Source organism: Plecotus auritus (assembly GCF_963455305.1).
Source record: "Plecotus auritus genome assembly, chromosome: 6".
NCBI classification, from domain to species: Eukaryota; Metazoa; Chordata; class Mammalia; order Chiroptera; family Vespertilionidae; genus Plecotus; species Plecotus auritus.
Genome location: NC_137773.1, coordinates 83,053,544 through 83,076,005, shown reverse-complemented (window position 1 = coordinate 83,076,005; position 22,462 = coordinate 83,053,544). Strand labels below are relative to the sequence as shown.

The window sequence follows — 22,462 nt, the reverse complement described above, 5'->3', positions numbered from 1 at the left end:
GTGCCCTGGGGCATGTGCACTCCCACCCCCATTTTTCGGGGGGCTGATCCTCCAAACTGGCTTTTTGTCCTTCAGGGTATGAGGGACCCCCTTCCTGGGACCTGTCTTAGAAGGTGGGCTATCCTGGTGGAAGTGTGGGGCCTCGTGCCAGAAGTGGAGTTAGAGGCATGGAGTCCTCTTTTATGTAGGGTTGTGTAGGGTCCCAATGCAGGCTGGAAGGAGGAAATGCAACCCCCGACCTCCCAGGCCAGACAGAAGGGTGTACTCAGGCCCAGCCCAGAGCTGAGGAGGCTGGGGGTGTCTGGGTGGAGCCTGGCAAGGTGCCTGTCCTGGGTCCCTGGGGGTGTCTCAGGAGGGTTCTTAGGATCTCGGGAAGTTGGGGTACACCCCAGCCTCACACCGCCCTGGGCGACAAGACTCGAATTGATTGTCTCTCTCCTCTGAACAAGACACTTGGGAACTCATGCTAATGTGAAACCAACGGGGTCCAAGATGGCAGTGACAGCCACCTGCGCCCAAGAGCCTGGAACAGGAGACTCTGCAGGCACGGTGGTGGCATGTGGGTGCCTGGAGGTGGGAACCTGGTCTGGGTGCTTAAGCCCTGCTGTCTGCCTTCTTCTTTCCTCCCCACCTCCCGCCAGCTGGAAAGGGGGAAATCAACAGAGAGCAGTGCAAAGGGGCCCAAACAGCATGGCTCGGGCACAAAACACAAGGATGCACATGGACCGAGGGGCTCTGGCCCCGCGCCCGTCCCCACCCCCCACCCCATCCACTTAGTACATTATCAGAAAGAGTACATTAGTCATGCATCAAATCAAATTCCAGTTTGTCTTTTTTTTCCATTTTCTTCCTTTTTTTTTCTTAAATTACATTTGAACACAGACCACATAGAATAATAAATACTCTTATAAGACATGACTCCAAAAACAAGAAGCAGAACACACCAGAGAACACAAAAGTATCCCTCTCTCTCTCTTCCTCTCGCTCTTCCTCTTTCCTAAAGGACTCGTTTAAATAAGAAATCTGTAAACGCCTGGTCCTTCGGTCCTTTGAGCTCAGTCTCTCGCTCTCGCTCCCTCTGTCTTTCTCTTCTGACCACCCAGCTTTCGCTGCCCCAACATTCATTATGTCTCCCACGGAACTCGTCAAAGAAATGACATACCATCGTCTGCAAAATTATAATTTTACGGTATAAAGCTTCAAGTCACGTATTCCAAAAACTAGCTAAGGATTTTTTAAAATCACATAAACTATACATTAAATATTTTGAGGTATTTCAGAGAAAATTGTCAAAGGCTCGAAGGAGCTGTGCTGGAGGTGTTGTTCCCTGCATGGAGAATGGTCTTTGGTTTGTGATGACCAGCTGGGTGTTGGCGACAGGAGGGGTGGGACCCGAGGGGGCTCAGGGAGAGGGCCAGGTGCAGGTCTGCTGGAGGGGGACTGGCCAACCGGGGAAGGGGGTATAGGAGCTGGTGTGTATGTGCATGTGTGCACAAGTGTGATATGAAGGCGTTAGAAAGGGAACCAGGAATGGGAGGATGCTTCTGTGACCTGTGTCAATGGGGCTTGACCTGATCTGACTACAGTTCACCATAACTAGAATGTTCTACAACCAGAAGGATCCTAAGACAATTTCTAAATTTCCAGCAGGGGACAAATCAGGAGGCTCCTGGCCTCTTATCCTTGGGCCTCAAATGTCGGGAAGAGCAAGTGACTTGTCCAGCAGAGTGTCCAAGAAGCTGTGTCCCTGCCATCAGGTGCTCTGGCCAGTGGGGCCCAGGTGTTAGTGGGGGTGGGGGTATGGAGGTGGGTGTGGGTAAAAGGGGCTGTGCCCACCTGTGTTTGGGGGAAGGAGTTGGTGCTGAGCCAGAATGGGCATTCTTAGGATAATGCCCCAACACCCAAAGGCTTTAGAAGCATCACTTAATCCAGTTGCTTAAAAGGCCCGGACAATAGCGAGTCGATAAGGACAAGAGAACATTTCACACACATCTTTGGTTCAAGAAAAAGGCACTCATCGACCTCACTATCCTCTCTCCCTCTCTTTCACTCTCTTTGGGGGTGGGGGTTACCTAAAGGGCAGGGCTCAGGGCAGGCCCTTGAGCACAGAGTCAGAGGCGAACTCAAGGGAATTCTAACAACCAGCACAAGTCCTTGGGAGGGGGGGCGGGGGAATCTTTGGTATCAGTGTGATTTTTTCAATCACAGACATGAACATTGGAGTGAGGTAGCCTTTACCTGGGAAGGGGGAGGGTCATTTCATTAGAAATGTCTCTTGCATTCTCAAGGGGGGCAGTGACCTCTCTGGGAGGCAGCAGAGGACCAGGTTTGGGGAAGGTTCCTTCTAGCCTCGATCATGAACCCCGAGGAGGTGGGCTCTTGGGATCCAGCTGCAGGCCAGTCTTGGAGGTCACTTGGACCAGCTGAGCAGGGGAGGTGGGTGGCGCTCATCTTCATTTCTGACCCTTCCTACCCCCTTGTCAATTTTTTTTTTTTTTTGGCAAAAAATGGAGCAAACAGATTCCACCTTCTTCTCTGTGGAGACATGGCAAGCACAGGTCCACCCCTGTTGCCCCTACAGGCCCAGTGCAGCAACCCAAGTGCCGGAAGGTGGTGAGTGATTTCCAAAGGGTTCCAAGTAGATAGGAACACCATGACCCCAGCTCTGGTGCTCTCTCGGTGTCCAGGGGAATTCTCTGTGGAATCTGGATGTCTTCTTCTGTTTCCTGTGGTCTGTCTCTCCCTGTGTGTCATTCATCAAGATGTCTAAAGCTAAAGTGAACTGACAGAAAAGTGCAGGGGGAGGGGAAGCGTCTGGAGTTGACCGGCATGTTTGAATGTGCCATCCCTCCAGTCTGGGATGGGGTGGGAGAGGGTGCTCGCCTATTGGTGCTGGGCGGTCGCCATTGCAGGCCCCCTTCCCAGACATTAAGGCAAGCAATTCTTGGCACAAGGAATCCTGGCTGCCGCTAGGAGGGGCAGCTGGGTTCTTGGCTGTGGTGGCAGTTCAGCGATCAGATGGGGTTGGTCTTGGTTTGGGTGGGGGCACTGTAGGGATCTCGCTGGACATGGAGACTTTAGAAGGGGCGGTATGGGGGTCTGGGTTGGGGCTAAGAAGGGATTATTCTGGAAATTCCTTTTCTTTTTTTAAATACCCGGTTTATATTTCTGTATGTGCTTCTTGACCCGCTTTCGGGGAGGACGCGGTGAGCCCTGGTTTTCCCAAGGCCCCTGTGCATCCTAAATTGAGAGGGAGCTGGGGAGCCCCTTTCTGTCACCCCCACCCTCAGGATGAGGATGGTGGAGGGCTTCCTTTGGCCTGGAGGGGTGGGACGGAGGGAGGAGGGGGGCCCTTTTGTGCACTTGGGCTGAGGGATGTGCTGCGTCCCCTCCCTGGGTGTGGGAGGCCCGGACTGCACCCCCTCCAGGTGGCCCCAGGGGCGGGTCTCCGGGCCGTCTGGGTGAGGTGAGAGGTGCGGGAGGGCAGCGCCCAGACCATGGACGCAGGGAGGGCGCGGAGCTGGGGCGCCTCACGCCTTGGAAAAGGTGGCGGCGCCGGCGGGACCCCCGGGGGCTGCGCCGGGCTCCTCGGCCCAGCGGTTCATGCAGCGGCGCCGCGCGTTCATGAAGAAATTGCTGACGGTGTTGAGCTCCAGGCCGAGCTGCTGCGAGATGGTGACCTGCATTTCCTTGGACGGCCGTTTGTTCTCCTTAAAGATGGCGATCAGCGTGCGTCGCTGCAGGTCGGTGAACACAAGGCGCTGCTTCTTTGGCTGCAGTGCGCGCTCCTTCTGCTGCTCCTGCTCCTTGCGCTTGCAGGCTGCGGTCCACGGGGCGCCGGTGGGCGGAGACAGCGCCACCGCGCGGCCGGGTGGGAGGAGACAGGCAGCACCGGAAAGAGACCGCCCCGCGGGAAGCACGGAGAGATGGAGACACGGCAGGGGCAGGACCGAAAGAGATGGGGAGACACACAAATGTCAGTAGGGTGACATGGGAGAGACCAAGAGGCAGCAAGAAGGTGGGAGAGACATACAGAAACAGAAGAAGGGGGGCAGATAGTCATGGGTGAGGAGTCAAGGACACGGGGCAGGTAGATAGGGTGGCGGGGAGACAAAGAAGGGGACACAGTGTGAGCACACCTCTACAGACATGGGTCACCACCCTCCAAGGCCTCTTCTGCGGGCTAGTCCCGTCCCCAGCTCATATCCCCAAACCTCTTGCCCCACCCCCGCCAAAGGCTCCCCGCCCCAGAGAGTACAACAATTGGTGGTGGTGGCTACCCCCCCACTCTCTTTTCTCCCTCCCCTCCCCCCCCCCCCCCCCCCGCAGCACACACCTGGGGGATGTTGGGGGAAATGACTTGGAAATTGAATTATTGGGCTCACTGTAGGTGGGCAAAAGAAGCAGTTAATTAATAGGTCCTTGGGGTGAGTCACAAATCCCAGTAACCTCCCTCTGGGAGGATGGGGCAATCCAGTTCTCAGAAGGACTGTGAAGGTCCATGCCTCCTTCCCGGGGCTGTCATCTGAGGCCTGACCACCTTAGGGACCCGGTATGAGGCTAACATTGGCATCCACAGTCTGATTCCAATATCTGAGCTGCCACTCTGTCCTGCCTGCCCCGCTCTGCCCACCCCCCTCCCATTGGCAGGCTGGGACCCAGGCTTGGCCTTGCTCAAGTGCCCCAGGGAGCTGGGAGGATCTGAGGAGGATGGGGGTAGGGTGGGTGCAGGACCACCCCTCCCTCTCCTAGGGCCACCTGTGCAGAGCAGGGAGAGGCTGCAGGAGGCTGCCTCTGGCTGGCAGATGCTTGCAAAGGTGAAACAGCAGCAGCTCAGGGGTGTGGAGCAGAGCTGGCACCTGTGGTCCTACTCTCCCCTCCCCCCGCAGCTCCTGAGGGCACTCCATCCTCAAATGCAGTAGGGGCCAGTGGGTGGAAAAAATGGGCTCTGTCAGCCTGAGTGGGCTACCTCCACTCTGGGCTGGGGATGCTTATAGCTTCAGCACAAACGCTCTCAGAGTCCTAATTTCTCTGCCACACACCAGTCCAGGACTGCAGGCGGTGGAGAGTCTGCCCCATGCTGCCTCCACATGAACGCCACACCCCCAGCTACTTCCCCAGCAGTGGCCAGTGGAGCAGGCTGTCCCAGCAGATCTCCTCTGCCAGTCCGGCTGGGACCTCACACTGAGCTCACTCTTTTTGGTTCCAGAACAGTCTGAACCAGATCAATGTCCGCACGCGTCCATAAAAAGAGACGAATGTTCCTTGTGCTGTGGCTCAATTCTCAGGGACAACAGGTTCTCTCCTGTAAACTGACACACTACTACACTCCTTGTCTCCCTCTGTCTGACCTGGAACTCATGACACTTCTTATTGGCTGTTTCAGGCTTTATGATTAAATAAGAGTGATGGCTGGAGCTTACTGGACATTTTAGTAAAGTTTCTAATTGAGACGGGGGGGGGGGGGCGGGAATGGTTGGAGGTGAGGGGGATGATGATCTCAAAAGAAATACTGGTAGACAGAACAGGGAAAGCTGTAATTAATATTCTCAGAGTGGTGTGAGAAAAATACTGTATCCATGAAATGGGAACAGGATGGTGTTCCATAAAAAGGATCATGGAAGGGTCAGACAATGTGTTAGAATATAAATATATAATATAATAGCTGGAATAGAATCAATGTAAGGATTGGAACATACATTTAAGCAAATATCCCTGGAAACAGAACAAAGCAGGTGCAGAGATGGAAAATAAGGGAAAGATAGTAAAGTTAGAAGATGAATTGAGCAGGTTTGTCATTTGGTCAAGAGGCAATCCAAAAATAGAGGAAATTGGAACATAAATAATGAAAAAGAGAATGCAGGTTTGAGGGACATGAGAGTCCAGTTTAAAAGAGCCCATGAAGTGCTCAGCTCAAGGAATGAAAGGAGACAGTCCTAAGGCCCATCCCTGTGAAACTTCAGTGACCCAGAGAAAAGAGAAGATTGTAAAAGCCCTGAGAGAGGAAAGGCAGATATCATAGAAAGGACTAAGACTCAGAGTGGCTTTGGACTTCTAAAAAACTAAGAGACAGTGGAGTGATGCCTTTAAAATTCAGAGGGACAATTATGTTCATTTAAAATGGTATTAAAAAATAAAAAATAAAATGGTATGGCCTGCCAAAGATCAAGCATGAAGTTGGGAATAAAGATACAGTCAGACATTCAACATCTTTCTGAGAAAGATACTGCAGGATGTGTTCCATCAAAATAAGGAGTTAAATTTAAAAAAAAGGAAGGCATTCAGGAATGTGGTTCAAACTAGGAGATAGGGAAAAGAGGTCCCCCAAATGAGGAGGGGAGGGCCTAGAAGACAGCAGGAAACTGCACCAAGGGCAAGAGGGAAGCCATACCCAGATCAGAGCAGGAGCGCCACCGGAGTGTGTAGGGGAGATGACCCAATATGTGTGGAAAATCCTATTGAATTATTTTTGCATTTTGTTGGAGAGTGTGGGAAGAATTTGTGATTGATAATTATTAACTTATGGAAAAACAAACAGTTATACAGGAAAGGAAATGCAAAACCCAGTATTCCAGTTGTCAATGATATTCACTGAAATCATAATAATGTTAATACTGAATATTGATTTTGGCTAAATAATGTATTTGTAACTATATTGAAAAGCTGACAGAGGGAGAGGGTGTGATATGAATATGGGAAGATGGTGAGACAAACCCAGGGGATGAATAGGGTACTACATAGCCTTCTGTATACAAAACAAAGGAGAAAGAACTTAGGTTCTTTTTAAAAATATATATCTATTTCTTTATTGATTTCAGAGAGGAAGGGAGAGGGAGAGAGAGATAGAAACATCAATGATAAGAGAGAATCATTGATTGGCTGCCTCCTGCATGCCCAGTACTAGGGATGGAGCCCACAACCCGGGCATGTGCCCTTGGCCGGAACTGAACCCAGGACCCTTCAGTCCGCAGGCCAACGCTCTATCCATTGAGCCAAACTGGCTAGGGCTGTTTTTTTTTGTTTTTTTTTATGTTCATTTTTTGGAAGGAAGTGTAAGGAACTGCTTGACCTCCCATCTCCTTAGAACTTGGGTCATGGGAGGGGGTCTCCCATTCTTTCAAAGGGAAAGCAAGGCCAGGTAGGGGGAAGAGTCAAAACAGCCCCAGATCTTTAAATCCCTGTCTCTTCAATCCATTCATTTACTTACTCATTCACTTAGCAATTTACTCACAGATTCATCATACATTTACAGAGATACAAATGCTCCTCAGAAAGCTCACAGGAACTTTACATGTATCTTATTTTTTAATCCTATAATAATTCCATAAGGCAGTGATTTTTCTCCTTAAGTATTCAGAGAAGGTGAGCCACTTGCCCAAGGTTGCCCAGCAAGCCAGGCAGGGTAGAACAGAACAGGAATCAGGGTTGACTAGCCCAGACAGAAAGGGAGTTAAGATGTGGGTCACTCCTTTCCCACCCATCTCCCCTTTGTCCAATCAAGTGCCCAATGGGTGCAGAGGCTGGGGGAGGGCCTGGTGGAAATAGAGTTGTGAAAAAACTTCGCATTTTGTCCATCACAGCAAAAAGAGGCTCTGTTCACCCGCCCCCTTTCTTCCCAGCGTTCAATCTAATTACAGCTCCTCACAGCCCCAATCGATCCAGGCTCCAGTTGGAGCTGTTTACCCTGAGCAGCTTTGTCATCCTTTCCATCCCCCACAGGCCCCCTCACCAGCCTGGAGGCCCCTGCCAGTGGCCCCAAACGCCCCTCCATCAGCATCCTTCCCGGCACTCAGGATCCTTCCCAACAGCCCTAAAGGCCACTGCAGTTCCTGTGCTGCCCAGGGCAGCCCCAAGAAGTGAAGAGGCCATGGGTATGAACCCCTTTTACAGAAGTAAAAACTGAGGCTGGGAGAGAATGACTGACCAGGAAGCAGTCCAGGGGACAGAGATCCAACATGAGAAGTCTTGGACTCACCCGGGACACCAATCACCAGTGATCTCCACTAGGAACTGCCACCTGCATCATATCCTCTACCATCACCTCCTCTACCTGCATCCCTTCTCCATCCATCATCTTCTCCACCATCACCTCCTTCACCATCACCTCCTCCACCACCTGCATCCCTTCTATCTCCATTGCATCCTCCATCATAACCTCCTCCACTTTGAATGTCACTTCTACCTCATCATGCCTCCTACCATCACTGCCATCACTTCTCCACCATCACCTTCACCATCAGTATCAGTACTTCATCCCTCTCCCACCTCCATCACTTCCTTCACCATCAGTATCCCTTCTACTCCATCAGCTCCTGCACCTCCATCACCTCCACCATTACCACCATCACCTCTATCAATAGCATTACCTCCATTTTCATCACCTGAACTGCTATCACCTCCCCTACATCACTCTCACCTTTTTATTACCACCATCCACCTACTGTGTTTTCTTCACCTCCATCACTATCACCTGCACCAGCACCTCCACCACCATCTTCTCCATTATCTTCATCTACATCACCAAACACCACCATAGGGTTCACCTGGAATGTGCCCAGCACAAAGGGACTCAGCCTGGGGTGGGGGGACAGGGAGTGGCCCCAGACACAGACCTTCACCACTAACTGTGGTTGCCATGACAACTGGTGGAGGAACCAGCAGGGCTGGCTTGTGGGTTTGTTGGGAGAGTTGGGGCATCTGACACCCACTCTGGGACCCTGGGCAAGTCAGTCCCTTGCAGGGCCTCAGTCTCCTCATTTGCAAAATTGGGGCACTGCCTCCTTCAAACGTTTTTCAGTGAACATCAGCTGCTCCAAGCTCTCCCCACTTCAGTGAGCTTCCCTCCCCCCGCCCCACTCAGTCACCTCATCTCTTACTGCTGCCCCTCACTCCACTGTCACATTGGTCTCATCCCTGGCATGGTCCCACCTCAGAGCCTTTGCACTGGCATCACCCCTGCCTGAATCTCTCTCCCCCACATTTCTTTAGGGCTTTCTCACTTCCTTCTAGTCTTTGCTCAAACATCTCTTCTGTGAGGCCTACCCTGACCCTCAATTTAATACTGCAACTTCCCCCCCGCCCACAGTTTTATCTTTTTGTCCACAGCACTTACAACGATCCACCCACGCTATTCGGAGGCCCCTTTAGTGAGGGTTTGGGTCCCAACTTTCTCTCCCGTCCGCCCTCCGTGACCCCAGGGACTAAGAGCCTGATGCTAAGAACCGCTGAATCTGAGACCCTAGGATCTCAGGACATCGGTGCTCCACCTCAACCTGCCTCCCGCTCTGCTCCAAGGCTTTTTAGAGGCCGGACATGAGGAGGGTCTGGGCAGGCTCCTGGGCAGAGGCTTTGGGAGGATATTAAAGGAGACCCAGAAGAGAGGGAAACCCCATTCTCAAACCAGCCCCAGGAAGGGCGCTAACTGGGGCCTTTCTGCAGCACCTGCCCCGAGGTTCCCGACGCTACCGGCAGAGGGCAGCCGTCCTGCACCAGCTCACGTAGGAGGGGCGGGGCCAGGGCTGTAGGCCCACGTCCAGGCCGGGGCAAAGGAGGTGAACCCTGGGACACTCAAGTTCCAGATGAAAGCCCTTTCGTTTCAGACCCGCTGGGACTTGCCCCCACAGCTCCTCTCTCCTCCTGCTCCCAGCCTTTCTAGAAAGTTGCTGGGCTCAGCAGACCATCTCAACCCACCAGGACTCCTCCAAGGGGCCCAAGAAAGAGCCAGGCCCCACCATCGGGTGGATTATTGTACCATGTCAGCTCTCTGAGCGTCAGTTTCCTCAACTGAAAAATGGTCTTAACCATGGCCTCTATCCTGCTGGGCTGTGGAAAGGGATTTAGCTAGAAAAGTCCCGAATACCATGGTGGGACTGGGATGAGACCCCAAGCTCCTATCTGAGATTCCCTGGGAGGATCTCGGCTCTGGGACCCACTTTCCAGGAGGACATGAGGTTTCTCCACCTTTCAGGACAGGCCTCAAGCCTCAGCACCTCTTCTGGACTCTTACTGGAGAGAGGAGGGATGGAGAAACTGAGGTCAGGAGCAGGGGGTCGGGCTGCCCCAGCCAGAGAACTCCTACACATCCCTCAAAGCCCTGCAGCAGTGGCCTTTCCCCCAGGAAAACCTTCCCCTCCCCACCCCCATCAGAGCTCCAGCTCCCTCCTCTGGGACCCCCAGCATGAATCGGTCCACAGGAGGCTGCTGGCTGGGTGTTTGTCCAATGACTGATGCTCCTGGTGACACCCCAGTTTGGGTAGTGTGACAGTAAGGGGACTCAGCCCAGACTCAGGACCCTGCTAGGGGAGACCCAGCTGGCCACTGCCTTGGAGGGCCAGTGGGACTCCTGGGAGCACCCTCAGCAGGGAGCACCCTATCCCCAGCTAGGGAGGGAGCAGCTGGGCCTGCTCACAGGCAGGTGGAGAAGGGGAGCCCAGATTCACTCACTCCTCAGTGGGTTGAACAGAATCGGGTCTGCACCTCAGAAAGCTGGGATCCACCCTGTTCACCCCCATCATTTCCTGAAAGACACCGTCTTCTTCTCCATCCTCCCCCTCCTTCTCCCTGCTCCTCTTCTATTACTTCTCCCTTCTCCTTCCCCTTCCCCCGCCGGTCCCCTCTTCCCCCCTTGCTGCCTCCCTCTCCTAGGTTGGTCAGTGGGTCTTGTTCCTCTTCATCATCTCCTGCTCATCCTTTCTATCCCTGGCCTTGAGCGGACTGAATGTGCAAGCATCTGTCTGTTTCTGGTCCTCTGAGTGTGACAGTGTGGGGCTGCACAGGGGCCTGGCTGGATGAAGGACAGTATGTGGGCATGGGTGTGTGGTGTACTTTGCTACAGGTTGTGTGTCCACACACAACCAATCCACATGTGTGTGAGCCTCTGAGTAACTGGGACAACCTGTGATGGTAACAGGGGTCATCTAGGCAGGACAGAAGGGCAGCAGCGTGGGGATCTGGAAGGACGATGGAGGGAAGAGGCCCAGAGCTCGTGGGAAAGACCTAGGGGCTGCAGAGCTCAGTGTGACATAGGATTGTAGCTGGCCTTGGGACACACCGTGTGAATGTTAGACAAGAGGACGCATGTGAAGAACTAATGGTATGATGTGATACAACGGGTGTGACATTGTGACATCAGGTGGGTGGAGGCCCTCTGTGTCTGAGGACATGCGATGCAGGCTGTGTCCATCTAGACCCCCTCCTCCAGCACAGCTCCTGTCTGCCTGGCTCCAGGTAGCTGCCCTCTCACCCCCTGGCCATTCCTGGTCAGCAGGGATGGCAGGCCTGGGCTCCATGGGCACAGTGGCCTTGATACATTCTATGGACATCAGTTTCCTGGTTTATCAGGTGAACACAGTGACCCATGACCCTGATATCCTTGTCTATAAGTGGGGTGACAGCGGTCTCAGTGTGCAGGGGTCATGAGATCTGGGCAGTAAGTGCTGAATGAATGGGACCCTGCAGCCTCTTTCTTCCTTCCTCAGACATTTATCAATCTTCGTTCCAGAACAGGGCTGCTGCTGCCTCGCTCAGAGCAGCAGGAGGTGGGGGAAATGGAAGTGGAGTCTGGGTGGGGAATTTGTGGGGGGAAGATGTGAGCAGGCCTGAGTTCTGAGAGACCACGTGGGGACAGACCTGGGCAAGGAGGATGGAACTGGAGACAGAGATTGGGTGTCTGGGACAGTGCGGAGGGCGGTGGGGGGCAGTAAAGTCAAGGGGAGGAGAAGAGACATGAGCCAGAGTGGCATTAGGAGGATGAGCTGCCCACCCCCCGCCCCGGCTGGGTTTGACAGAGAAGGACAACAGGATGGTGTCCCTGAAACTGATGATGGAGCACCTGAGTTATAGTTCTTGCCCTCTGTGTGGTGCTGTCTGTGCAGCACCCAAAGCAGCAACTGAGCATTCTTGTCTCCACCCCACCCCCAGCCTTCCTGCCCCAGTGTCTGTCAAATGGGGCATAAAGGGTGGGGGTGTGGGAGCAAGAGCTGGAGCTGGCTGTCCCCTCCCCTCTGGCCACCTCCAGTGCTCAGCTCTGGCTTCACGGAGCAGACAATTCAATACGGAGCCCAGTCTCCGGCTGGGATGATGACCGGTTTCCTTGGCGACAAGTCCCGCCCCTGGCCACCAGCTGTCCAGCCCCAGATGTGGGGAACATTGATGCCTTCACCTTGTGGCTTGTCCCACTGGGCTGAGCTGCCCTGAGCATCCTCTGCTGGCCTCCCCAGGCCAGAGAAGGTGGGTGACTAGCCCAAGGTGACACAGAGCTCACTCTGAGGGGGGCCTGGAGAACATGTGTCCACCCTCCCTATCCACACCCTGCACCCCTGAGGGAAAGGGGTTCCCATGAGTGGGGGTGGGGGCAAGTCAGTGCTGAGCCAGGCCCCTGCCCTCAGATGAGGACCTCTGGAGGCCTTGGCAGCCCCTCATCTGTCCCCACTCTGTTCCTGCTGCCTCTCCACTCTACCTCTCCTCCCCTCCCCTGCTAGCTTGGCCTACACCTCCCTGCCCAGCCTCAGCAGGTACCTCTGCCAGCCTTCTGAGAGGCCCTCCCTTCCACCCTTCCTCCTTCCTTCTCTCTCTCCCTCCCTCCTCTCCCCCAGATGAGATTTTAATGGCCACATTTTCAAATTAGTTCTGAGCCTTTCAATGACTTATCAGGAAAATAAGTGTTTCCACTGGACTCTGAGCCACCTCTCCTGGGCCTTCATCTGGAGGTTGCACCACCAGGTGTGTGTGTGGGGGGGGGGGGGCGTTGCTTGGAGACTCCTCCCCCCATCCAGGCACAGTCACAAAGGGGCAACCCCCCCACACACACACAGCTTTTATTTATTTTTTAAATGTTGAGAAGTCACAGCAGCCAACAGTTGGAAATGAATTTGAAAAAGATGACAGGAAAGAACCCAGTGATAAGAAAAAGAGCAGAGAGGCCAACACAGAAACCAGGGGTGAGGGGAGCCCAGCATTTCAATAACTGAGAAACAAAGGCACAGATCAACGCACATGCAAAATGGCCCACCTCAGGGGTATTCACCACAGCCCCAGGTGATGAAGAATCACTGGGCAGGAATGTGGCTGAAGAAAGAAGGAAATGGACAAAGAGAAGATACCAGGCAGCGGGCAAGAATGACCTGGAGGTGCTCTCTTTCCTGATGTGGGATGTTCTGGTGTCTGGAAGGGAACAGAGTGGACTCTCTCCTGTGTGTGTGTGTGTGTGTGTGTGTGTGTGTGTGTGTGTGTACGGGTATTTCTTCAAGAAAAGGAGAAGGAGAGGATTCAGTGTAACCTCTGTAGAAGAAGAAAAAATCTGGAGCCTGGAGAATGTGTAAACTTTAGAAAGTACTACAGCATTCTTAAAGAAGGGGGGACAGAAGAAAGGTGGCGTGAGAGCGCAGAGGCTTTGTCGTTGCTTTTACTGCGGGGGGGGGGGGGTAGCGGGGGGAGCCTTTTTCTTTATCCACTTCCTGCTCCCTCTGGGCTGGGGAGTCCAGTCTTCATTTGGGGGAATGAGGTACGCACGAGATGGGGGGATGGGAAGCGAGGTGTCTAAGGCCGTCGCCGCCCCGCCCTCGTTCCCTGAGCGCTACCTGAATCCCTGCCGCCTCCGCAGCCCTCGCATGGAAGCCTGCGCGGCTCACCCACGACGATGACGCTGGGAGTGCAGAGCCCAGCGCACCAGGACCACCGCTGCCCTGGGGAGTTCAGCCGGGAAGGAGGCGAGCCCAAGTTCCCCCCGCCCCCACGGGATTCGGGCGCCCGCTGAGGATTGCGTTCTCCCGTGGAGCGTGCACCGATAACCCTGAGGTCCGAGGCCTCGGATGTGCAGGGCAAGGGACCGAGGTCTCCTTAGCCGGGCTGCGTGCACCCAAGGTCCTGCCAGACTGCGGAGGGTGGGTGCACGCTGGATTCTTTCGGGTTTAGGTGGGTTTGGGGAGGACCCTCCCTGGCGGGACTCCACGGCTGGCTTCCCAGGCAATTCGGGGTAGCATTCTCCTCGTGAGGGACACAGGCACAGACATCCGCCCCAACGCCTGCGGGTGGGCAAGGGCGCTTGGAGACTCCCGGGCCTTGCTGTGGCATGGAGGATCCGGAACCAGGTCCCCTATCCACCCACTTTCGTCTCTGTGGGCTGATGCGACTCGCTCCCCAGCCCTCAGCGCTAGGAAGTAGGGTCAGACAGCACCTGCCCAGACACAAGGAAGAAGTGGTCCTGTGGGCCCACCCCTGGGGCCCATGGATGACTCCCAGTTACCAGCGGGTCTTGGGGGAGTTCTTTTTGGCGCCTCCAGACCCAAGCGGCCTCGAATATGCCAGACCTGGCCCGAGAGTGGGTGGGGGTCCTGAGGCGGAGTCTGGACACGAGAGTCCTAGTGTGAATGTGGGCGTGTCCATTTGCGTCCCTGCACCTCGCTCCTTGGCCAGCCGCGCCAGGCCCTTCTCTTTGTCCTTACTTCTATCTGCTGTGAGTCTGTGGCCTTCTGCGCGTGACTCCGTAGGTCTGAGAGGTGCCCTCACCGCCCCCCCCCCTATCTGTTCACAGGGCAAGAGTTCAGCGGCGGGAGGATCCCGTTTCCTAGCCACACCCACATCGATAACTACTAGGAAGAAGGGAAACTGAGGCTGCAGGTGTTCTGGGACTGGAGGAGGTCACGTGGGTCTCCCAGGCCAGTCTCTCTTCTCCCCCACCAGCACTGCCTTCCTTATTGATCAAGGGCCATATTTAATTAAAAACTTGATTCAAACAGCCTGAGCTCCTCAGGTTCATGGCTACATACAAAGACACCAGCTGCAGGGGCCCAGCCTCAATCCTTACAGCTGCTCTGAGCTTCCCCCTCCCAGCCTACATTCCAGGTTCCACCCGCTGGCACTGCCCTTCCACACTCCCCGGGTAGGAAATTTGGGTTTTGAAGGCTGTGGCAGGAGCTTGCTTCAAATCCTAGGGGCTATGGGAGCCACTGCCAGGCCGCCAAGCAGAGGAGGAAAGAGCTTCAACGTGATCATCAAAGGTCCCCTGCAGGTCTGCGGCCAGCCCAGCGGAGGCGGAGGCGGAGAGGACACCAGGGGTGAGGGTGGAGCCTGGAGACCAGCTGGGAGGCAGCAGTGACAGGAGGTGGGTCACTCAGACTAGAGTGGTGGTGGTTGATAGGGAGGAAGCACAGGAGTGGGTAAGATTAAGGAGGAGAATGATGGGGCCTTGGTTGGTTCTAGCACTTTATTCCTTCAGAATAAAGAAGCCACAGTCCAGCTCCAGCCCCTTACCCTACAAAGGACTCCCCCAGACTCATCTGTGTGCTTATCTGTGAAGTGGGGGTGACCATCCATTTCTCTCTCAGGTAGGAAGGGACTATCGCTGGTTCTGGGCTCGGAGAGTGCTGGACTTTCAACTCTGGGCCCAGGACCACCCTGAGGGTCAGACATCCAGGAGGGAGTGGCCTGGAGGAGGGGGAGGTTCACCAGGAAAAGCCTGGGGGGGGGGGGGAATCCCAGTGTCTTGGAGTTGGAAGGGGGCAGGGGAGGAATAGAACCTGGTCCCCACACACACTGCCTGAGGGTCTCTGGTTGGTCCCTGGGGGATGGGCTCAGGTGGGCCTACAATTCTGCCATCCTCAGGAGAGCTGTGAGGAGCACAGGCCTCCCCAGCTCCCACTGTCCACTTGACCAAGGGTCACCCGAGTTGTGATTTTAAGAGCCTTGCTACTGTCCGCACCTCAATTCACTGAGCATCACCCCCAGCCTTTGTCTCCACTGGGCTACCTGCCTGTAATGTTCCCATCTCTGCAGGGGGTGGGAGCCTGAGCAGCTCAAGCTGGGCTTGCAGCTCCACCAGATTTGGGGGCTGCAACCCCTGGCCCCCCTTTACTGCTGGGAGCTGGGTCTGCTTACCCCTATGCCAGAACTGGTGCCACTTCTCACTGGGTCTGTGGCTTTGGCAAATCTCTTCCTTCCTCTCGGCCCTGGCTGCTCAGTGGGCACAATAACCCTATTTGGCTTAAAAGGTCATCCTGGATGATTCCATCTCTCATTCTTGGTGGGCGTACTGAGAGACTGGGGAGGGCTTCAGCACCCCAGTAAGCTCCTCTTCTTCCCTCCCACTCTGTATGAGGGAGCGAACCCTGGGCAGGGTTCTGGAGCTGGCCCAACCCAGCTCTGTGGTCTGGAAGTAGGGGGCTGGTTTTGGGGGAACCCATATGGCTCTGGCACACACAGCCCCAGACCCAGATTCCTCCTACTCTGTGCATCCCGTGAGGGCCTATAGTGTCCCCTCCGGACTCCAGGCCCTTTCCAGCAGCCTCTGGCTAGTCTCCATGGATCCAACAGAGCCCAGGCTGCTGAAGGAAACCAGGACGGCCCCCAAGATGAGAAGTGGGTGTGAGGGGGTGACTAAGCAACATGGCCTCAGAATGCAGGGTCTGAGGATCTCCATGGGAGAAGGTTTGACTAGATCAGTGGTCGGCAAACTGCGGCTCACGAGCCACATGCGGCTCTTTGGCCCCTTGGGTGTGGCTCTTCCACAAAATACCACGGCCTGGGCGAGTCTATTTTGAAGAAGTGGTGTTAGAAGAAGTTAAGGTTTAAAAAATTTGCCTCTCAGAAGAAATTTCAGTCGTTGTACTGTTGATATTTGGCTCTGTTGACTAATGAGTTTGCCGACCACTGGGCTAGATTAACCTCAGCAAGCACCTGCTAGCTAGCTGGTATCTGATTCTGCCCATTTCTCAGATGAGGAAACTGAGGCTCAGACCCTGCTCAGGATCAGTCAGTGTTGCAGCCCAGGTGAGTCCCCGGTCTCTAATCTAAGCTCTCTGCTGAGATGACTTTTCCAGGGGGTGGGGGTGGGGCAGGAACAGGCTCTGAGAGGTGTGGAGGCCCCCTTGCAGTTCAAGTTAGATTTTTACCACCCCCTCCAGACCTCCACACCCTGACCACTGCTCTGCCCACCCACCGCCAACCCTGATGTCCACCATCACTGCACAGGCCCCCATCAGCAACTTGGTTCCAGAAATGGCCCCCTCCCACACTGGCCTCTATCATCCCTCAGCGACTCTGGGCTCTGGATTCATCTGTGGGCCTAGGGGACGGAGAGGGCCCTTCTTTCAATTGCCTCCATCTGATATTTTATTTTACACATATTTTTTCTGATTAGTTACAAAAAATATTTTTTTCTCCGGAGTTGCAATTTAAACAATATTTGAAGCCCGCCGAAGCTATCGACCCGGCAACGGTGATGAATTAGAGACGGTAATTCGAATTCATCGACCGCCCCGCCCCTGCCCAGGAGCCTGCTGCCCCTCCCCCAGCCCCTCTCCCATAATTACTGTTTGAGACCGAGCAGGGAGGGCTTCGAAGAGGAGGCAGCTTAGAAGCTGCCGGAAATCGTAGGACCCTGGGATGGGGTGGGGTGAGGCCCCCATGGTAGGACTGGCCTTGCCGAGACTAGGGGGTCCTAGAATCTAAGAATGTCAGACCCAGAACCTGGCTCCCCTAATGCACAGACTTTACAGATGGGTAAACTGAGGCACGCAGAAAAGGCAGGGGGTGGAGTAGCGGGGTGGGGGGACCCTGAGGTCTACCTGGTCAGATTTCTCGGGTGCCTTGCAGAAACAAAGAAAGCACCCTTCCCCCTCGGCTCCTGATCCCGGAGAGAGAGAGAACGGGGTGGAGGCAGAGCCCCTGTGGACCCCACACAGAGGAGCTACAACCTGGACCCTCATACTCTCATCTCCCTTTTTGGGTCTCCCCCGCCCCCTTGGTCTTTCTCTTTTGGTCTCTCCAGTTCTGCCTCTTCATGTTCTTTCTTTGTTTTTGTCACTCCGCTTCTCCTGCCTCTCTCCGTCTCTTTCCCTCTCCGTGTCTCTGCATGTGTTTGGTCTCCTTCTCTCCCGGCCGCAGTATCGGAATCGGACACCCGGACGCGACAGCCCTGAGCCGGGTAGGCGCGCGGGCCAGGATGGGCGCAAAGCTCTTGATTCTCCGGGGCCAGGAGGCCGCGGGGAAGGCGAGCAGCTTTCGCTTGGCCCGGGACGGGGAAGAGGAAGGGCGTTGAGTTCCCCCTGCTAGGGTCTGAAATGTGCAGAGGAGGAGCGGGTGGGAGCACCTGGAGGTGTTCAGGGCTGCCCCCTGCAGGGTTGCACCTTTAGGAGGGGCGTGCGCCCTGTCTCCTCTCTCTAACTACCGATATTTGCCGCCACTTAACTGCTTTTCATTTGCCCAGCGACCGGAACTAAAGGCCTCTATGCCGGCCGGTGCTAATTACCCCAAGCCCTCCGCCACCTCTCACATCCCAGCCAGCGTCGCCGTGCAGACGCGGCCCCAAGTGCGCGAGAGGTGCGGCAGGCCCCTAGGGCCCCCGCGTGCGGGCCAGGAGGGTCGGTGGGGTCACCGCGTGGGCCGAGGCGGGCGGAGTGCGGGACACTCCCGGCTGACCGGTTCATTATCCCCACCACCCCAGCGCGGCCAGGCCCTGCACTCACCCTTTCCGCTTCCCTCAGGGCCCCTATTCTGACTCTTATTTCCCCAAAGCAGAAACCCAGGCTCAGAGGGTGAGGCAGCGGCGGGAGCTGCCTTGTCAGGGAGGCCAGCCCGCGGCCTCGCTTGCCGCATCTGTAATTTACAGGCGGCGGGAAGGGTAGCCCAGGCATTTGAGTCAGGACACCGGCCACGACTCCCTCCCTCCCCCAGCAGCGGCACCCTCCACAGGGCTTTCCCACCTGCGCTTTGTCCTTCTGAGGCCCTGGGCTATCGTTTGGGCCCAAAATATGAGATTGAGATACCGCTAACGGGCCATGGTAGTTACATAACGTGACAGTGAGAAAAATGGAAAGCGGCGTGTGTTCTTTGGGATGCACCCATGTTGAACACAATGTCCCCAAAATATAGGCTCTGGGAGGAGGTGGAAGGTGGCAATATGTCAGGTGCCACGCCACGTGTTGCCCATTTAACAAGTGCCCCTTAGTATCTAATGTATTTGGGGGATACCTTTGGCCAGAGCATGGGGGGGGGGTGCTCTCTGCTGCCTGATGTCACCTACTCTGTTCACAGCAGGCTGTGGCTGTGTTGACATGACAGAGTGTCCCCTTCAAATACCCCCCTGTCATTGCATGTGTCATGGGGAGCAAGGCAGAGCCAGTGCTGCCCTTACACAAAATTGTGCAGGTTCCTGAGACCATTTCTAACATGTCACAATAACCTCTCCACACACTCGGTCATCTGCCACATAAGGAGAGTTTATTTCCCCACTCCCCAAGGTGGAGGATCTAGGAAGCCCATAGGCGGCTCAGCTAGTCACCTCACCCTGCAGAGGGGGAAACTAAGGCTCCTGTATGGGTGCAGACTCCCCAGTTGTCCAGTATGCCTGGGGGGAGGAGAGGAAGGAACATAGGCCCCCTCTTCCTAGCCCCCCTGTCTGGGAGGGGCACAGCCAAGGCCCCCCTGCATCCTTGCTTGAGGGGTGCCTAACGTAAGCCCTAGCCCACGCCATCCAGCCCCACTCGGCCGGCCCTGTGCTTAGAGAAGGCATCGATCCAGCACCGCTGCAGCTATTGTCCCGGTGGCTGGAGCATCTGCAGCCCCCTCCCCAGTGTGGCCAGGGAAAGACCACCCCTCACAGGCCAGGCCCCTGGAAATGACAGTGGGGCTGCTTTCCTGCACCCCCACATGCACCCACAAGAAGGAGGCTTGGTCAGGCCACCTCTCTGGGGGCAGGAGTGGGGTCCCCAGAGGGGTTGGGGGCTGAGTGAGACAGACACAGAGGCTGAGAGACAGAAGGAGTGACAGAGAGGAGAAAGAATGAGGAGGGACAGGAGAAAAACGGCGAGCAAGCAAAAAATAAATAGATATCAGGTCGTGCCGACAGAGAGAAGGTAGAAATGAGAGAAACATAAAAACAAAAACAAAAAAGCAAGGCGGGCAGGGGAGTGTGCATCCAGGCCAAGAGCAAACGCTCCAGCGGGCGACAGGCAGGGGTGTGAAGGCCTCTGGACCGCAGGACGAGGGTTCCCGGGCCTCCCCTCCCCCGCCGGTTCTCCTGTGACCTTTGCCAGAGGCTGGAGATGGGGAGGGGGCTATCGATCGCAGAGGCTGAACCACAAAGATGCACGCGCTGGGGCCAGGGGCTGAGCACCAGCCTGGCCCTGGCCGCCAGCGCGCCCTCACCCAGTGTGCAGCCCGAGCTCTCTGCCCCGGGCAGAGCAGGCACAGCAGGGCCTGTTCGGGAAGAGGAGAGTGGCACCCCGAACTGACAGCGACGGCGTGTCTGGGGCACAGCACCCTTATCCCCACATACACACAATAATCGACCCTGCAGGATGCTTCAGGGATCCTCGCTTCCCGGACGGGCTGGGCGGATGGCTATGGGAGGGGCGGGGGGAGGCGGCACAACCCTTTTCTCCCTTTTGGCGACGGTACAGACGGGCAGGGGCGCAGATCACGCTCTAACCTCCCCGAGCTGGCCTGAGGGGTGTACGGCCGGGACTTGGGGAGGCGGCTGGGGCTGCTTGGTTCTGGGGAGTCCCGAGCCAGCGCGTCCCGGGGTCGGGCGGTGTGCGCCGTGCTCCTACCTGCGAGGCGCAGCGCCGACATACGCTGGAACTCGGGCTCCTGCAGCCACTTCCACATCCTGCGGAAGGTCTCCCGGCCCGACTTGAGCTTGCTCCACGGCTTAGGGTTGCGCAGCAGGTCAGAGAGCGTGCCCTGTGAGCGGCACAGGATGCGCTGCGCGAAGATGGCTTGTGGGATGCTGTAGCGTTTCAGCTCCGCCGTGATGCGCTGCGCCACCTCCTTGGTGTTGATCTCCTCGGCCGCCGCGCCAGCCCCAGGGCCGCCGCCGCCGCCGCCTGGGCCGCCGCCGCCCGGGTGGGGACCGTGCGCCCCGGCCGCCGCCAGCCCGCCCAGTGGCGCCAGCAGCCCAGCGGAGCCCCCGCCGCCCGCGCTGCCGCCGCCGCCGCCTCCCGGCAGCCCGCGGGCCAGCGCGTCCTCGGCGCGCCCCAGCAGCGCAGCGTGCGGTTCGAAGGCGGCGGGCGGCAGCAGCTTGTCCCCGGCCAGGTGGCTCGGAGCGCCGTAAGCGGCCAGCGGCGGGGGCGGCGGCGGCGGCTGGGGCTGCGGGGCCCCGTGCAGAGCGGGTGGCAGCGGGTTGGGCAGAGGCGACAGCGGCGACCCCATGGCGGGCAGCTCTTTGCCGTAGGGCCCGTAGAGGTGGCCCACGGAGGCGAGCGCAGCGCGCTCGTCGCGCATGAGGGTGAAGCTGCCGCTCACGCTGGCAGCCAAGCGCTGAGGCGGGGGTGGCGGGGGCGGCGCGGCCGCCGGGTGCGGATGCGCGTGGGGGTGGCCGCCGTGAGCCCCAGCTACAGCTGCGGCCGCCGCGTGCTGGTGGAACTTGTCAGCCACAGCCGCGAGCGGCGGCAGGTGCTGCAGGGGCGTGAGCGTCGTGTAGGTGCCGCCCAGGCCGGGAGCCTCGCAGGCCATGCCCATGGCCGGGTGCAGCGGGCCCGCCAGCTCCCCGCGGAAGTCGGCGCCGCCGCTCGCGCTACCCGCGCCGCCCGCGCCCCCGGCACCACCGCCGCCGCCGCCGTCCAGCAGGCTCGCCATGCCCGCTACCAGACCCGGGCGCCCGGGTGCCACCAAACCGCGGTGCTGCGTTGCCGCCGAACGCGCGTGGCCCGGGCTCAGCAGCTCGCCCGCCTGCGCGTGGGCCACGCCGTGCAGGCCCCCGAGGCTCTCCAGGCTTAGCTCCATGCTGGGCCGCCCGCCCGCCGCGCGCTCTCTTCAGCGCCGGCCCGGCGCGCTCAAGACCGCTGCATGGCCCCCGCCTGCTCCCCGGTGGCTGCGCGCGAGGCTGCCTAGCTGCGCTGCGCAGGGCCTGGCCTGGCTGCGAGCGCGGCCACCAGGATGTGGCGGGGGATCGGCGGCCGACGGCCGGGCCCGGGTCTGACGTCAGCGCCCCCGCCCACCCACTCCCCTCGCCGCCGCCTCCCGCCACCTTGCTCTCCGCCCTCCCGGGTCCCCTCGAGCGTCAGGCAGGCCAGAGTGGGCCTTCTAGGGTTCCCTGCCTCTGCGCGGCCTCCTGGGGGCCGGGCTTACCGAGGGACTACGGGAGGGGGCCTGGGGACAGACTCTAGAGAGTTGGGGCTGGGGCCTCCTCTCTGGGTCTCTGATTCCATGTCCCTCCCCAGAGCGGCCAGAGGGTCAGGAAGAATACTTTCCTGCCAAGGACGCCTGAGTCCATCTCAAGGGAGTGTGGTGGGGTTGTGGCTGACTAGGGACCTACGATCCCCTATTCCCCCACAGCGCACACACCGATCCCAGGAGGTGAATCCCCCGCAAGTTCAGCTCCCTCTATCCATACCCGCAGGGAGCCCCGGCCCTCTCACACACTCTCTCTGGGGAGCAGTGGTGGGGAGAGGAGGGTCCTCAGGTCGGTTCAGGGCCTGTTTGCTGGAATGTATGGAGCTGCTCCTGATTGTGGGCACCTGGTCCT

General features: G+C 57.1%; 1 protein-coding gene across 1 annotated transcript; it reads right to left on the bottom strand.

The window, feature by feature from the left end:
• Positions 1–826: 826 nt before the first annotated feature.
• ONECUT3 (one cut homeobox 3) lies at positions 827–21,720 on the bottom strand (the record flags this gene model as incomplete). Its single annotated transcript, XM_080674960.1, has 2 exons — positions 827–3,820; positions 20,547–21,720. The coding sequence occupies 2 exons, from the start codon at positions 21,718–21,720 to the stop codon at positions 3,531–3,533; spliced, it is 1,464 nt and encodes a 487-aa protein (XP_080531086.1). The 3' UTR covers positions 827–3,530.
• Positions 21,721–22,462: the final 742 nt, after the last annotated feature.